General features: G+C 39.5%; 1 protein-coding gene across 1 annotated transcript; it reads left to right on the top strand.

The window, feature by feature from the left end:
• Positions 1–452: 452 nt before the first annotated feature.
• Positions 453–13,901, top strand: LOC128099786 (killer cell lectin-like receptor 2). Its single transcript, XM_052721603.1, has 5 exons — positions 453–1,589; positions 3,198–3,287; positions 4,177–4,398; positions 5,783–5,955; positions 7,518–13,901. The coding sequence occupies exons 1-5, from the start codon at positions 1,424–1,426 to the stop codon at positions 7,623–7,625; spliced, it is 759 nt and encodes a 252-aa protein (XP_052577563.1). The 5' UTR covers positions 453–1,423; the 3' UTR covers positions 7,626–13,901.
• Positions 13,902–16,896: the final 2,995 nt, after the last annotated feature.

Below are 16,896 nucleotides of genomic sequence, written 5' to 3'. Positions count from 1 at the left end.
ATGTTTATATATAATTCATCTTGAAGGAGTCATAGGAGCCAGGTAAGATGGGTCAGTGTGTAAAGATACTTGTACAAAAGCCTGACTTACCACCTGAGTTTTATCTCTGAAACCCACATAAGGTGGAATGAGAGGACTCACCTCACTCGGTACAGTTGTCCTCCGGGCACATGTGCACTGTGGTACAGATACTACCCTAAGATCAGTAATAATCTAAGAAACACATTCTCTAATGGAAAGCTTCCTTTTTCTTAAAAAAATTAGGGAAAATATGAATAATTCCAGAAATCTTCATAAAATTAAAAAACTAGAGAAGAATCAATACATGTTTTGTTTGTTTTTCATATTTTCTGTTGGCCACAATCTCAGTTATCAATGTAAGGGGCAAGGTGAGTTACAAATATTTACTATTGAATAATAATTATATATATAAAATCAGATTGGGTCTTTTATTGGCATTAACCAATGACTGATTAGTGATAAAATTAATTTTCATGTAGGCTCCTCTGGTAATATTATATACTAGAAAATAATTCGTGAAGTGATCGTTGACATGAAATAATTTGAGATTAAACTTCAGGTTATATCCTGCTATGCCCCTCTCTGTTGCTCCCACACCTCACCCCTGCAATCCCCTTTCTACTTTCCTGGCTGCTGCAGTTACTCCAGGTTCTGTAGATGTCGGAGGACTTGGAGCCAAGAGCCTCAGATGCAAGAGAACATGTGGCTGTTGTCTCTCTGGGTTTGGTTTCCCACACTGTAGGATCTTTTCAAGTTGCATCCATTTACCAGGCCTGACCATGGAGAAAAATGTGTAGGCTGTGGCTGGATGGAGAGATTGGACATCTCAGGTGTTTGGGTTTAACCCAAGAAATATATATATGTCTTAGAGCTCAAAATTTTAAACATCTCCTATATTAATATTCAAATGTTCTTTTGATGTTGTATATGGGAAACCTGGATAGACATATATAATTGAAAAGACTGCAAGAACATTTTTATATTCATGTGTCTATCAAAATGAATAATTTTAAAACAAAGATTTTTATAGAAATCTTTGAACTTTTGTTATTTGAATTGATAGTTTAAAGGTGTTTCAATAATTTATGGTGGTAGCAATTTTGCCTAACAATTTTATATATTTGGAATATTTTGAATAAACAGGCTTTTTCAATATTGCAATGACTTACTAGTATATTTTAAATTATTTCTGTACTTCTTAATAACAATTGCTGTGACCATTAGAGGTATAAATGACAGAAATCTTCAAAGACTTCTCACGTCTAGTGGAAATCAGAGTCAGTCCATGTGATTTAGGGTGTTTGGCTCATTAAGGGAGTTTATCAGACCCCCTTGCCTTCTTTCCCCACTGCAGCATCAGATCCAGGTACCTTCCTAAAGGTGGACATTTTATTTTCTTTGAATGTTATCCAAGGTTTATTTTAACAGAGAACACACTTCATTTACTCCTAAGATGAGTGATGAGGAGATCACTTATGCAACTGTGAGATTTCATAAGTCTTCTTCAGAGTTGCAGAATGGAGGAAGGTCTGATGAGACTCAAGAGCCCAGAGAAGCTGGCCACAGAGGTAAGTGTTTTAAGTGTCTAAATTCACTTGTTTTTATGCATTTTTAGCTTTTAACATCTGAAAACAATATCCTACTGGCTTCTATTGAAGGAGATAAGTGAGTATGAGTGGGGGAGTAATAATGTACAAATTGTTCATAAATAAGTTTAAAAATTAAGTAATCAATTTTTAAAGGTACAAAAAGGAAAAGAAAACAGTAATTCTATTTCTAACTGTTAGCTGGTAACAGAGAAAGCCAGATGGGTAGAGAAGAACAATAGAAGTCTATGAGAAATAATTTCTTGATAATTGACAAATGAGAAATGAATACATTCTGTCAAATTTGAAAAACCATTAGGAGGTTTTTATTATTTAGTCTACTCAAGAATAATTCTGAAATGTTTAAAAGTGGAAATCTAGCCGGGCGGTGGTGGCGCACGCCTTTAATCCCAGCACTCGGGAGGCAGAGCCAGGCGGATCTCTGTGAGTTCGAGGCCAGCCTGATCTACAAAGTGAGTTCCAGGAAAGGCGCAAAGCTACACAGAGAAACCCTGTCTCGAAAAACAAAACAAAACAAAACAAAAGTGGAAATCTAGAGTCTAAAGAAACACCACATGTCCCAAAGAAATGAAATCTTAAAGAAATGCAAAGTACGCATTTGAAATAATACTTTCACTTTAGCAGAAGGTGTTTTAATTGTCTTGAATATTCCCATCATCTAATGCAACAAAACAGCAGAAGTATTTCATCAGATGAGGAAGTCTCTTCCTGGAAAGAAGCTGCAGAGGAAGAGAGGAGATGACAGAGGGTAGTGGGGATGGGAATGACTAAACCACATTATGCATTTGCAGAAATGTCAAAGAATAATTAAGTTTATTAACAAAAAAAGAGGAAATCTCACTTTTCTATTCTCTTTTTCTGCTTTCTCTGAATGAACTGTATCAGCTGAACTCCAAGCTGAGAACTTTAACTTCTTTGACACAGTGATAATCAGGATTGGCTTTCAGATTTCCAGCATCTCAGATTCACAAAGATGTTTAGTATTGTCTAGAAAAAAATGGAACTTATGGAAAAAAGAGGGAGTTGACTTCTAGGCCCCAGAATGGATGGGCATGTATACAAGTCAGCTCCAGAATAGCCACGGTTCCCTATATTTCTCAAGAATATCCATCCCTCTTCCCTTCCTCCTCATCCTCAGTTACTCTCCCTTGGTGGACTGCATACTCCAGTTTGGGATCATCTACCTGGACTGTGTCTGTGCCTCCAGTGCTTTCTGAAGGATAGACTTTTGATCCTGTAGAACTGGGTGAAAGGGCAGGTGCCTGTCATAAGGCTACTTTTAGGCTGAGTCAGGAGGATTGAGAATGTAAGGCCAAAGGTTAAAAAAAGTTTGTAATCCTGTGAAACTTCACACATGTAGGATTTCTACAGTGGGTGCATTTTAGGTAGAAATCTACAAATTTTGAAAGCACATGTTCAGTCAGCTTGTATGATGGGCTTCTGTAAAACTGTTAGAGTCCAATATCCCCTCATTTCCATGCTACACAAAATTATAACCAGTATTGGGACGTGCTCTTTTCATGGCGATTATTTTCTTGCTTTGTTTTTTGTTTGTTTGTTTTGATTAAGAGTGTTCAGTCCCTTGGCACCTCATTGCAATACCTCTGGGAGTCCTTTGTTCCATTCTGCTGGTGACAGTTGCAGTGTTGGGGACACACAGTGAGTAACTGGTATACATCTTCTTTGCCTTTCTGCCTAAGTAATAACTTTAGACACAAATTATGCAGATAATACACTCTGTCCATTGTGCTGTCTGTAATCAGGGGATGTGCCAGATTGCTCTGGACTATGTTTTTGTTTTGTTTTGTTGTCTGACACACTACAGTGTCCTAGTCTCATACATAGCTATTCTCTCAACTCTGGGGCTGTAGGAAGCTGCCTTGTTCTATCTCATTCTTCGTATTGTCCCTTGTGAGGACTTGATGGTAGTCTGCTTTCTGAGCTTAAGTGATTGTGAATAGTATGTAATAGTCTGTGAGACACAGCTGTGCCAAAGAAATGATGATGTTCTTTTCCTTTTCCTTGTTGGATATTGAGGACACGGTTAAAGGAAAAGACTTCATCTGTACAGAGACATTAAAGCTTAAGCTTTATTGGATTCCTTCGCATGTTTAGAGGAAATCACTCCCAGGCTGTGCTAAGAAATGGCTACGTATGTGGATATTTTGCTTTCCCTCTGGTCCAATGAGAATTGTGCCATTTCTTAATGTTTCTTAGTTCACATTTTCATGCTGTGCTAAGTATTCACTGAATATTTTACATAGGTATTTATTTGAAAATTTTGTGCTGTGAAAAATAAAGTAATTGGAAGATGTGATATATCCACCATAATTTTATTCAATTGTATTGTTTACTTTACATTAAAGTTACCCTGATAGAAATTCGTGTTTCCATTCCTGTAGTGAGTTAATTAAGGTTTTAAAATATCAAAGTACCAGTTTAAGTAATGATATTTGTTGGTTGTTAATATGGGCTTTCTCTGTTATCTTAAATTTCAATATTTACTTCTAATGTGCATTTTCTGTGTTATATCTGCTGCTATTTTTAGTTTTTCAGTATAGTCAAGAAAAACATGAATTGCAGAGAACTCTAAATAATCTCCATCAAAAGTACAGCACCATGCAAAATGACAGCTACTTAAGGGAAGAAATGTTGAGAAATAAGTCTAAAGAGTATCATGCCCTCAAAGACTATCTGGACTCCCTCAACAGAGAGCAGAACAAATGCCATGGGGACACTAAAGTTGTTTTAGATTGCATACAGAGCACAGGTAAGGAGGGGATCTTGAGTAAAGAATTGCAATATTCCATATTGTTTCTACTCTAGAAGATTTGAAGTCCAATTAGCAGCTTACAATGCTGGTGATCTGTGAGTTAATGGCTTGGGGTTTCCTTATCTCATGGAGGGGCCTGGACCCCCAGAAATCCCTGTCTGAATTAGGTGAATCTTGTAGATTCTAGAAGTAAGTGGCTGTTCTGGCTTATACTGTTTCAAGGGGGATGCAATAATAAATCAGCACAGCTAACAATTCAGGTTCTTTTTGTCTGTGGGCAAATTTGAGTCTCCAACTTTGTTGCTGACAGAACATGGAAGTTTCCAATAAGAGTGTATTTATCGCCGGGTGGTGGTGGCGCACGCCTTTAATCCCAGCACTCGGGAGGCAGAGCCAGGCGGATCTCTGTGAGTTCGAGGCCAGCCTGGGCTAGCAAGTGAGTTCCAGGAGAGGCGCAAAGCTACACAGAGAAACTCTGTCTCAAAAAACAAAACAAAACAAACAAAAAAAGAGTGTATTTACCAAATCCTTAGCCTGAAATGGACTCAGAGCATTTATAAGGTTTCAGTCATAAAAATAATTGTGTGTATGTCTTTTCCTTCTGCTGTGGTATGAGAGAGTTGGCCTGTTTGTGACCATGGTGTAGCTCCCTGCAGCACATTTTGGAGCTTCAAAATGGTGCATGTGCTACATTATTTCTACTGATGTCCACAATGAACACATCAGCTGGTTCTATATATCCATTCTTATAAACAACACTGCATAGAGCATGGGTGTATTGTAGAATATTATTTTAAGGTGTGTTACTTTTGTTTATGTTGCATTTGTTTAACTCTGTGAAGCTGTGTTACTGTGCCTGTTTAAAACACCTGATGGTCTAATAAAGAACTGACCAATAGCAAGGCAGGGGAAAGGATAGGTGGTGCTGGCAGGCAGAGAGAATATATAGAGGGAGAAATCTGGAAAGGGAGATCGAGAAGGAGTCAGAGAAGGGGAGGACATCAGGGGTCAGCCACCCAGCTCCACAACCAGCAAGTCACAGAGTAAGAGTAAGATTTACAGAAGAAAATGGGAAAAGCCCAGAAGCAAAAGGTAGATAGATAATTAAGTTAAGGAAAGCTGGCTAGAAACTAAGCCAAGCTAAGCCTGGCCATTCATAAGTAATAATAAGACTCCATGTGTGAATTTATTTGGGAGCTGGGTGGCAGCCCCCCCCCCCCCCCCCCCCCCCCCCGCAAAAGAGCCCAAAACAAGTAACAACGTGGGCATACACAGATCTCTCAACATTCTAGAATTTCAATTTCTTAGAGCTCTGAAATTTTACTTAGTTATAGATGTCTAATTAAAAAAGTGATCTAAAAACAGAATATTAGAAAATAAGAATTTTTACCATCTACCTTCTCTGTTATAGGCAAACACGTTGAAGGACGCTGGTTCTGCTGTGGCATAAAATGTTATTATTTCATCATGGACAAAAACCTCTGGAGTGGATGTAAACAGACCTGCCGGGACTGCAGCTTATCCCTTTTGAGGATAGATGATGATGATGAACTGGTATTGTAGACACTTACATGCTTCTTTATTCTTAGATTCCTTCTCTAACCCTTGGATAGTGAGATACTGAGCCCAGGCAGGTTTACTGAAAGAGAGACCTGTAAGTGTTGTCCATGGTTTGCCTGTAACGTGAGCAAAACCTGTGCAGTAAGAGTATCCTAGGCTACTCCTTCCTGCTCTAGGCTTAGTGTCAGGACACAGGGTCTGTTATGAGGAGACTGGTTACTAAAGAGAGTTGTGTCTTTGCAGGCTCCTCCCTTTCTCAGGAGTCTGCAAGAGAATCCCTCCGAGAAGCGTGTTTTCCCTGAATATGTTTAACCCTTTAGTACAACATATCCTGTGACTGACAGTTATGTATCTCCATAGAGTGCCAACTCCACCCAGAGAGGCCATTGTCTAGGGCTTGCTCTTTGGAACCCACAAGTAAGACTGCCTGAGATGAGTAATTAGAAAACAATAGAGAAAGTAACTGACCTCTGGGCCAGTTTGAAAAGTGGAAATACATAAGATCCGTAGAATTAAGTAGTTTTACCAGCTAGCTCCAATGTGATTGTCAGTGAAACTCTCCATAATCTTTACTTCATACTATTTTTGTGTTTTTTTAAAATGTCTATTTTTAGAAATGAGTAATTAAAAGGAAACAAAGGTGCCAAGGTGCTGACATTTTCTGTTTAAATTTTACTAACAAAATCTCTTTTAATATGGAGACTATATTTTTCTAGAGAAATGGTTGATTCATTAGCTTGAAACCTTTGTCCTTTACAACATGGTACAAAATTTATACACCAATTTAATACATGTGTAAAAAGTTATAACATGAAAGAATTTTTAAGGTCAGGTAATAATGTAAATTTCCTTTTGATAATATAAGCATAAATAATTTAAACCCATATTTTAAACTATATTCAGGAATTTAATTAGATATCATAACACTTGGATGTCACATGTAAGACACTAAATTTTTCCAAGTATCTGTCCCTTTCCTCCTCAATTCCTGTCACCTCCAGTTCTGAACTTAAGAACATCTTCCTCTCTGGAGCATAAAGCTTAATGCACAGCTTTTCACACAGTACTTTTCCTCTTAATAAATTTGCTTTGAAGACAGGGCATTACTTACATTATGAACACTTCCCACATGCCTCTGTAGTCTCTGGAAATGCACATTTGAATAATTTCATGGAGTGTCAGAAACTATATAATGAACCATGTATACAGTATGCTTGTTTTTAGGAGTCACAAGCAGGAATATTGTTCGGTCAGGGTCAGTGTTGGCTACACAGTGATACTTGGTCTAAGAAACACAGACATAAATCATTTCATAAACCTAATATCTCTAGACACTTGCTGTTTTCACTTTAAATAACTCGTGTAACTGACATTGGTTTTGACATAAATGAGCTACTAGTGGGAAATCACTTTAAAAATGAACTTGGAGGGACTGAAGTGCTGGAGGACAGGACAGCAGAGAACTGACATAAGAATAGCTGGGAGCTCTTATGCTTGTTTTTTTCTCACCAAACAGTGGGAAATTTTATCATCAGATGTGTTTTTTTCTCATACAGAAGTTCCTAAAGTCCCATCTTACTACAGATAATTCCTGGATTGGATTAAAATATGATGAAAGGAATTGTAAATGGCAATGGATTGGCGATGGCCCATCTAAAGTGTGAGTTTCCTGAGCCCTCACACACTAACTCTGGTACACTGTTGGGAGGATGGTGTGCAAAGACTTTTCTCTCATTTCACAATGCTTTCCTCATTTACAATGGAGCTCAGGGATAAGGACAAGATGCATTAGATAGTGTTTGAGCAAGTGCTAGGCTGTCAAATGTTAATGGACTGGACATTGTTAATGTAATTCTTGACTGTATATATTGTATATACTTCCTGTACTTATTGTATATAGTTTTTTATATTAGTTATAACCTTCTTTTATTATTTTAGACAAAAAGGGGAAATGAGGTGATATATTGTGTACCCTAATAAACTTGCCTGAGGATCAGAGGACAGAGCCAGCCACTAGATTAGACAGAGAGGTCAAGCAGTGTGGCACACATTTTTAATCCCAGCACTTGAGATCTCATGCCTTTGCTTGGGAAGCATATACACCTTTAATCCCAGGAAGTAATGGCAGGGTAGAGAAAGGTATATAAGATGTAAGGAAACAGGAACTCACTCTCTTTAGGTTGAGGATTTCATAGAGGTAAGAACTAGTGGCTGACTGCTCTGCTTCTCTGATCTTTCAGCTTTCACCCTGATATCTGGCTTTGGGTATTATTTTTTAAATTAAAAACTCATCTAAGATACTAACAAAAAGTTTGTTGGTGTTCTGTAATCTTCTTGTACCTTTATAGTTATTTCATTCTTAGGTTGGAAACATTTTCTTCTATGATTTTGCTGATTATATTTTCTGGGCTTTTGAGGAGGGGTTCTTCTCCCTTTTCTATTCCTATTACTCTTAAATTTGGTCTTTTCATAGTGTTCCTGATGTTTTTAGATTAAATATTTTCTTTGACCAATGAATCTATTCCCTCTATTGTATCTTTAACATCTCAGATTCTCTCTTCTATCTCTTATATTCTGTTAGTGATGCTTGCATCTCTAGTTCCTGTTCGCTTATCCAGATTCTCCATTTCCAGAATTCCCTTAGTTTGTATTTTCTTTATTGTTTCTGTTTCCATTTTCAGGTCTGGAACAATTTCATTTGTTTCTGTTAACTGATAGTTTTTTTCCTTGGTTTTCTTAACACTCTTTAAGAGATTTATTGATTTCCTCCAATTATTTTATTTGTCTTTTCTTCTATTTCTTTAAGCCAGTTTTTCATTTTATCTTTAAGGACCTCTATCATCTTCATTAAGTTATTTTTACAGTTGTTTTCTTGTGTTTCAGGTGCATTGGAATGTTCAGGTCTTGCTATTGCAGGCTATCTGGATTCTGGTGGTGGCATATTGCCCTTTCTGTTATTGATTGGGTTCTTACATTGGAGTATAGGCATCTGAATTTGGGGTGATTATAGGTCTAGATGTTGATTCCTGCATTTGTGTTTGTTGGATGGGTGTTTTGTTCCTTTGTTTTCTATTTCATCTCTTGCCTTCTGGCTAATTGGCCAAGTGTTCTGATGACTGGAGAGTCTTCAGGTGCAGTAGTGAGCCTCCACTTGGGTTTTTTGGGCCTCTGTCCCTAGGTCCAGCTTGGCTTCCAGTGTAGCTGAAGTCTTCTTTCAAAGTTGTAGGCCAGAATATGGAGCCCAAGCAAGGCGGTGCTAGTCTTAGGACTGGTGTGGACTGTACCTCGGCCTATGGAGTCTGCTGGAGTTGTGGGAAAGGGCTGGCCACGGGAAGAATGATGAGCTGGAGGGGTTGTGTGGAGGAATGGATGTTAGGGGAACAAAATCCACGGGATGATGACAGTCCAGCTGGCTGGCTGGTCACTCACTGGATAGACCACTGGTGAGGACTGTACCAGAAGAGTAGTGGAATTTCACCTGAGTTGGGAACAGGGCCCAGCAGTAGTGCTGGTGCTCAGATAGGAGATGGAGGTGCATGGGATGTGCCCTGGGCTATAGGGTCTGGAGATTGGGGCAGTTCAGCTGGGAGGCCAGTCACTCACCTGTTCTTCCAACTGGTGTGTGCTGTACCCGGGTCTGTGGAGTCTGCTGAAGTTGTGGGGAAGGGCTGGCCACAGGGAGGATGATGAAGTGTAGGGGTTGGGAGTGGAATAGGTCTTGGGTAAACAGAATCCAGGATGTAACAGCAGACCAGCTGGAAGGTGAGTCACACACTCCCTAGTTGACTGATGGGAACTTCTTTCTTGTTTTTAATAAAGATTCATGTCAGTCAGGCTTGCCTTGAACTCCTGATCATTCCGTCTCTATCTCTCAGTTTCTGGGACTATAAGCAGGTATGACTGTGCCTTTCCTGTCCTTTATCTCTGGAAAGGTATCAACCATACTTATTTAACACAAATTAGGTAGTAAACCTAGTATCTGAAGTTCTATAGTTTAATGTACTATTTCTGTGGATGTTGCTCATGATGCCATTTTTTTTTGTGGTATTTACTGAGTTTCTTCTTCAGCTGCTGTAGAAACTGTCTGAAGCAATGGTATTCACAATGGTAACTTTCTCAGGAACCTTTCATTCTGTGTCTGGGCACATAGCAGGTCTGGCTTACTTCTATCCTAAATGTGGCGCTGTCAGTGTGGACAGTTGTGTTCCAAATCTGCCGGAAGATAAATTTACTCGCTCTCCTCCAAAGATACTCTCAAACAGCCTGTCACAGAGGTGGACAGGCTGTCACAGAGGTGGTCAAAAAGAGAAGGCCTTATGGGGTGTATGCACACAGATCAGTATTATTAATTTTGGTTTTTCTTTATGAAGTATCATTCATACAGGCTAACTCTGCTATTCCTATCTACTTCTCAAGTGCTAGAATCGATGGTGTTTACCGTGAATGGCCACAGAGTTAATACATTTGTTTTTATCCTACTGCACCATACAGAGTGAAATGGGCAGGTAGTAACATTTAGAGCAAGGTGCCAGGAGCTGAATGGATGCCGCACCCAGGTTAAGAGACCTTCATTGTCCTTGACTCTGCTGCAGAACTGTTATTCTCTGATGATGGTGGGATTACTAGGGCCAGACCTGAGACTTCAGTAAGGAAGCCCAGTGATCAGAAGTTTTCTGTGGTTTCCACAAGCATTTTCTCCAGTGGGAAGATGCAGTAGCTTGGACACCTTTTTCAATGTTAACAGTGTGGAAGGGATAAAGAGTAGAATTGTGTTTATTTTTTATTATATTTTTTATTTTTCTGTGAATGTATGTGTATTTGTGTAACCATGTTAGAGCACATCTGTAGTTAGAGGGCAATGTAATTAGAAGGAGTCACTTCTCTCCTTCTGCTGTGTGGTATCTGAGGGCTAAATTCATGTAGTCACATTTGGTGGCAATGGCTTTATCCATTGAATCATGTGGCCCAGTGGCCCAGGACCATTTCTCATGAGTTTAGAAAAAATAAAAAAATCTTTAGTAAATATTTAATTAATTAACCAATTAATTCTATATTCTGTATATTTTGGTCTATAAGCTTTGTTTTTAAAATTATGGTCTGAATCAATTTAAGCTTCGTATTTTAATAACTGTCCATTATGTATTTTGTTTTATAGTGATTTGAGGACAATAAAATCATTGAAGGAACGTAGAGGCTGTGCATTTCTCAGTTTTTCAGGTATACAACATGATGACTGTGGTAGAACCCACCCCTGTATCTGTGAAAAGAGAATGGATAAATTCCCAGATTCAGTGTGCAGAATGAAGGAAAAGTGAAAATGGAACATTTTGTCATCTTTGTTGGTTTCCTGGGATAATTTGTGTCTACTTAATGGCCAAATGTCTTAACCACAGGACTCAGTCAAGCAAACAGGGTAATGGATGAGCAAGTGATGAGATTTTCTTCTGAAACCTGACTTAACACAGCAGAAACCATCTTACTTCCTGTAAACACAGCAGCTTATGTCTAGAGAATGGATGCCATTTGTTCCAAGTGTGCAGTATCATTCTCTTTGTTTCTGGATGACACACAGATCCAAACACAGAAACTTGAAAAACAGCACACACATCTCCCTTTTACTAGGATAAGCCATTTCTGTGGCCCACTGCTTTCACATCACAGTTATGAACTAGGATGCAGTTGTGGGTTTCTGTTTGTTAGTTGGTTGGTTGGTGTTTGTTATGTGTGTATGTAGTGTTATTACTTTGTATGTAGAAGAATTTATTTTTCAAAAAACATTTCTTTGCTATAAAATATATTTCCAGATTTGACTAATAGTTGCCAGGATAGTTCAAAGAACTCATACAACCATCCATAGTCCTTATGTGTTCTCATCCTCTCTCTGTCTCTTTCTCTGTCTCTGTCTCTCTCTTCTCCCCCTGTGTCATTCATTTGCTCATAAGTAGAGACCACATAGATACAGTAATATTAATTGAGGCCAGCTGGATGCCATGGCTCAAACTTATAATCTTATAGGTACACGAGTTTGGGTACAGCCTAGATCGCATAATAAGTTTGAAGTTATTGTGGGCTACAGAGTGAGACTGTTTCATGAAGCATAATAATAATGATGACAGTAATAATAAAACTAAACTATCCATAAATATTTCCTATGGACAAGCAATTTCTTTTATAGTATCATACTAAAACTGTAAAACTTGAGAAATTTAGTATTGACTGAGTAATATGATCTATTCCATAACCCATATTCATATTTTCTGCATCATATCACTATCAATATTTCCACACTTTCACTATCATCAGTGAATTCACTTGTAATGTCTTTTAGATCTAAAATTGTTATTGACTTATGATGTCTGTTTTTGGACCTTGATATTAAAAAAAAATTCAATTTTTAACTTGTAGTGTGTATGTAACAAAATGTGCCCACTCTAAGTCTTGAGCAATATGAGTTTTAAAAACTATGTATATCTTTTCAAGAATCATTGTGTATGCTATTTTTATGTCAACTTGACACAAGGTAGATACGAACTTGGTACAGTTGTCTCTGTAGATTTCCTCATTATGACCTTGATCCCCCTTGCTCATATAATCTACCTCAAGGCCCAGCTATACCACTCAGGCATATACCCAAGGAATGCTCAATCACACCTAAAGGACATTTGCTCAACTATGTTCATAGCAGCATTATTCATAACAGCCAGAACCTGAAAACAACCTAGATGCCCCTCAACCGAAGAATGGATAAAGAAAATGTGGTACATATACACAATGGAATATTATTCAGCAGTAAAAATCAATGACATCATGAAATTTGCAGTCAAATGAATGGAACTAGAAAATATCATCCTAAGTGAGGTAACCCACACTCAGAAAAACAAACATGGCATATACTCACTCATAAGTGGACACTAGATGTAAAGCAAAGGGTAACCAGACTACAACCCACAGCTCCAGAGAAGCTAGCTAGCAAGGAGGACCCTGAGAGGGATGTGTGGATCACCTTGGGAAGGGGAAATACATGAGATCTCCATGAGTAAACTGGGGGTGGGGGGGAAATAGAGGGAAGAAGGATGGAGGATAGAACATGAAGGAACAGGATAGTCATGCTGGAGGAGGGATGGGGTGGGAAAGCAATGAAAGAGATATCTTGATAGAGGGAGCCATGATGAGGTTAGGGAGAAATGTGGTGCTAGGGAAATTCCCAAGAATCCACAAGGATGACCCCACCTTAGACTATTAGCAATAGTGGAGAGGGTTCCCACCTACCCTGGGAATCAGATTGATGAATACCCTGTCATGATAGTGTCTTCATCCAAGCACTAGGCTGAGCTCTGGGGGTCTAGTCAAAGAGAGGAAAGAGGGAATTTTCTTATTTAGCAATTGATTGGGTGGGCCCAGTCTATTGTATGTGGTGCCATGCCTGGGCTGGTGTTTCTGGCTTCCATAAGAAAGGGGCTGAGCAAGCCATGGGGAGCTTCCAGTAACCAGTACTCCTACATGGTCTCTGCATCAGTTCTGCCTCCTGGTTCTTGCTAAGTTTTTGTGCTTGTCCTGACTTCCTTCAGTGATGGATTGTTATTTGAAATGTTAGCAAAACAATTCCCTTCTTCCCCATGTTGTTTTGGTCATGGTATTTCATCACAGCAGTAGACACCTTAAGAGAACAGGGAAATTTTTTTTTCCCACTGAAAGTTTTTTTGTGCCCCTTGGCCTCCCCACTTATGCCCAGGTAAGCAGATATATGCTCTTTTGTACTATAAATTAATAAGGCATATTCCATAGTTTCATATAGTAAATACAGATTTCTGATTTCTTTTGCATTTTTGCTATTATTATTATTATTTTTTCATGAATCAGTGGTTCATTGTTTTTGTTACAAAGCACTTTTCTATTACTCAAATGTGTCATAATATTTTGCCATTCATGTGTGAATATATGACGTGTTTTTAAGTTTTAATAATTATAAATGAAGTTCTTATGTTAATTTGTGTTAGTCACTGTGTGAACATATATTTAATTCTTAGTAAACATCTAGAACTCTGATATTATAATCCTTGTGGTTTTTTGATGCGGTGTGTGTGTGTGGCAAAACAGCTTGATCAACCAACTGCCATGACAGGCTTAGAGGCCCAGACACAGCTTCTGTAGCAGGCTTACTGACAGGTGACACCCAGATCCAGAAGTCATGAGCAGACCCCACCCAGGGAAGGCCTGCATCTAAGGGGAAATGCCTGACATTCCAAACATTCCCTATACCCCTAAACAAATGTCAGCCAATCAAGGAACCTGGAACTCCCCTCACCCCAAATTCTGCTATGATAAAAGCTCTACCTTGCCCAGGCTCAGGGCTCTCTGCTCTCACCTCTGTGTGGGACAGAGAGACAAAGCTTCAAGCTTTAAATAAAGACTCTTTGTTTTTACATATGGGATTCAGTATTCATGGTGGTCTTTTGGGGGTACAAAAGATCTGAGTGTAAAAGTGTTAAGTGTACCGATTGGCCTAAGAAATGAGTCTTTGTTCAATAGCCAATCACCCCAGCCTCTAGACTTTTAGCCCAGGGGCACAACCCTGAGCCCCCACACCATCACTCATTGCAGTCCCAGTTTCAGGCCAGCAGGCAGGTCTCCTACAGGGAACCTGAACTGCCACCATCCCCCTCTGGATCCTGTAATCTACAAGCCCTACCCCATCCCCCCAACCCCCAATGCACCCACCCTCTGAGACTGCAGCTGTTCCCTAACAAACAGAGTTCATTAACTCTAATAGGACCAAGAGCTCTGATTAGACCAAGAGCTCACATTGAACCAAGAGCTCCCATTGGACCAAGAGAGGCTCCCTCAGATACAGACACTCCTTGCACTGAGTGAAGGAAGAGATGGGTAGACACCAGTGCAAAAATACAATCAACAACATAAAGACCAATATGGCACCACCAGAGCCTGGTGGTTCTACATCAGCAAGACCTGAACATCCCAACACAGAAGAAATTGACCTTAAAATGACTTTAAGAAGATGATGGAAGTATTTAAAGAGGAAATAAAAAATTTCATTAAAGAAATAGAGAAAAAGACAAACAAAAACTTGGAAGAAATCAATAAGCCCCTTAAAGAAGCCAAGAAAAAGCCATTAAACAGGTGAAGGAAACAATTGAAGATTTGAAAACTGAAATAGAGACAATAAAGAAGACACAAACTGAGGGAATGCTGGAAATGGAAAATCCGAGTAAGTGAACAGGAGCTATAGATGCAAGCATAACCAACAGAATGCAAGAGATGGAAGACAGAATCTCTGGCATTGAAGATGCGATGGAGGAAATAGATTTGTCAGTCAAAGCAAACATTAAAGCCAACAAAGTCATAACACAAAGCATCCAGGAAATCTGGGAATCCATGAAAAGACCAAACCTAAGGATAATAGGGATAGGAGAAGAATACCAACTGAAAGGCACAGAGAATATATTCAACAATATCACAGAAGAAAGCTTTCCCAACCTAAAGAAGAAAATGCCTATGAAGATACAAGAAGCTTACAGAACACCAAATAGAATGGATCAAAAAAAGTCTCCTCACCACATAATAATCAAACCACTAAACATACAGAATAAAGAAAAAATATTAAGAGCTGCAAAGGAAAAAGGCCAAGTAACATATAAAGGCAGACCCATCAGAATAATACCTGACTTCTCAATGGAGACTCTGAAAACCAGAAGGTCCTGGACAGATGTTATGCAGACACTAAGAGACCATGGATGCCAACCTAGATTTTTTTTAAATCCTTTTTTTAAAAAAAATTATTTATATTTTATGTATGAATGCTCTGCCATATATGCCTGCATACCAGAAGAGGGCATCACATCCTATTATAGATGGTTGAGAACCACCATGTGGTTGCTGGAAATTGAACTCAGGACCTCTGGAAGAGCAGCCAGTGCTCTTAACCTCTAAACCATCTTTCCAGCCCAACCCAGATTTTTAAACCCAGGAAAACTCTCAATCACCATGGATGCAATAAACAAAATATTCCATGATAAAACCAGATTTAAACAATATTTATTCACAAATCCAGCACTACAAAAGCACTAGAAGGAAAAATCCAACCTAAGGAAGTTATATACACCCATCAAAACACAGACAATAGATAGTCCCACATCAACAAATACCAAAGAAGGGAAACACAAACACTACTGTAGAGAGCCGTGCACAGCCGTGCCTCAAAGATGGCGCCAGCGTCCGGCTTCTGCCTTCCTGATGGCAGATGCTCCTTATTTGGCTAAGGCTAGGATCTGGCTTGCTTCCGCACACCTGGACCTAATCTGGCTTGCTTGTGTATGTCTGACCCTATCAGCATTGTCCACGTGGCACTATGGGGGTTGATTGCCCAGTGGCTATAAAGGGCGTGGGCTGGCTTTCCCGGGGGGGGGGGGGGGGGGGGGGAGGAGGAGGAAGATCGGAGGAGATAGGAGATCAGAGTGAGGAGGAGATCAGAGTGTGTGTGTGTGTGTGTGTGTGTGTGTGTGTGTGTGAGAGAGAGAGAGAGAGAGAGAGAGAGAGAGAGAGAGAGAGAGAGAGAAAGAGAGTGAGAGTGAGAGAGAAGAAGAAGATGGCTTTCTCCGGGGTCAGAAGATTGTTCAAGGTTCCTGAATAAACTGCTTGGAGAAGAGCCTGGCGTCCCGTCTTCCTTGCTGGTCGAGGCGGACGCGACAAGTGGTGGCCCATACGGGGAACCCTTTTAAGGCTCAGAACTCTTTGCAGTCAGGGCAGTGCACTGGTAAGTCCCCAGGTAAGGCGGGGATCCGCGATAAAAGCGGGAAAATTAAGTAGAGCCGTGACCAAAACGGACAGGGAAAATTAAGTAGAGCCGTGACCAAAACGGACAGGGAAAATTAAGTGGAGCCGCGACCAAAGCTGACAGGAAGGTTAAGTGGAACCGCG

The sequence above is a fragment of the Peromyscus californicus genome, unplaced genomic scaffold, assembly GCF_007827085.1.
Source record: "Peromyscus californicus insignis strain IS unplaced genomic scaffold, ASM782708v3 Scaffold_6__1_contigs__length_162567912, whole genome shotgun sequence".
NCBI classification, from domain to species: domain Eukaryota; kingdom Metazoa; phylum Chordata; class Mammalia; order Rodentia; family Cricetidae; genus Peromyscus; species Peromyscus californicus.
This window is presented reverse-complemented; position numbering and strand designations above follow the sequence as displayed.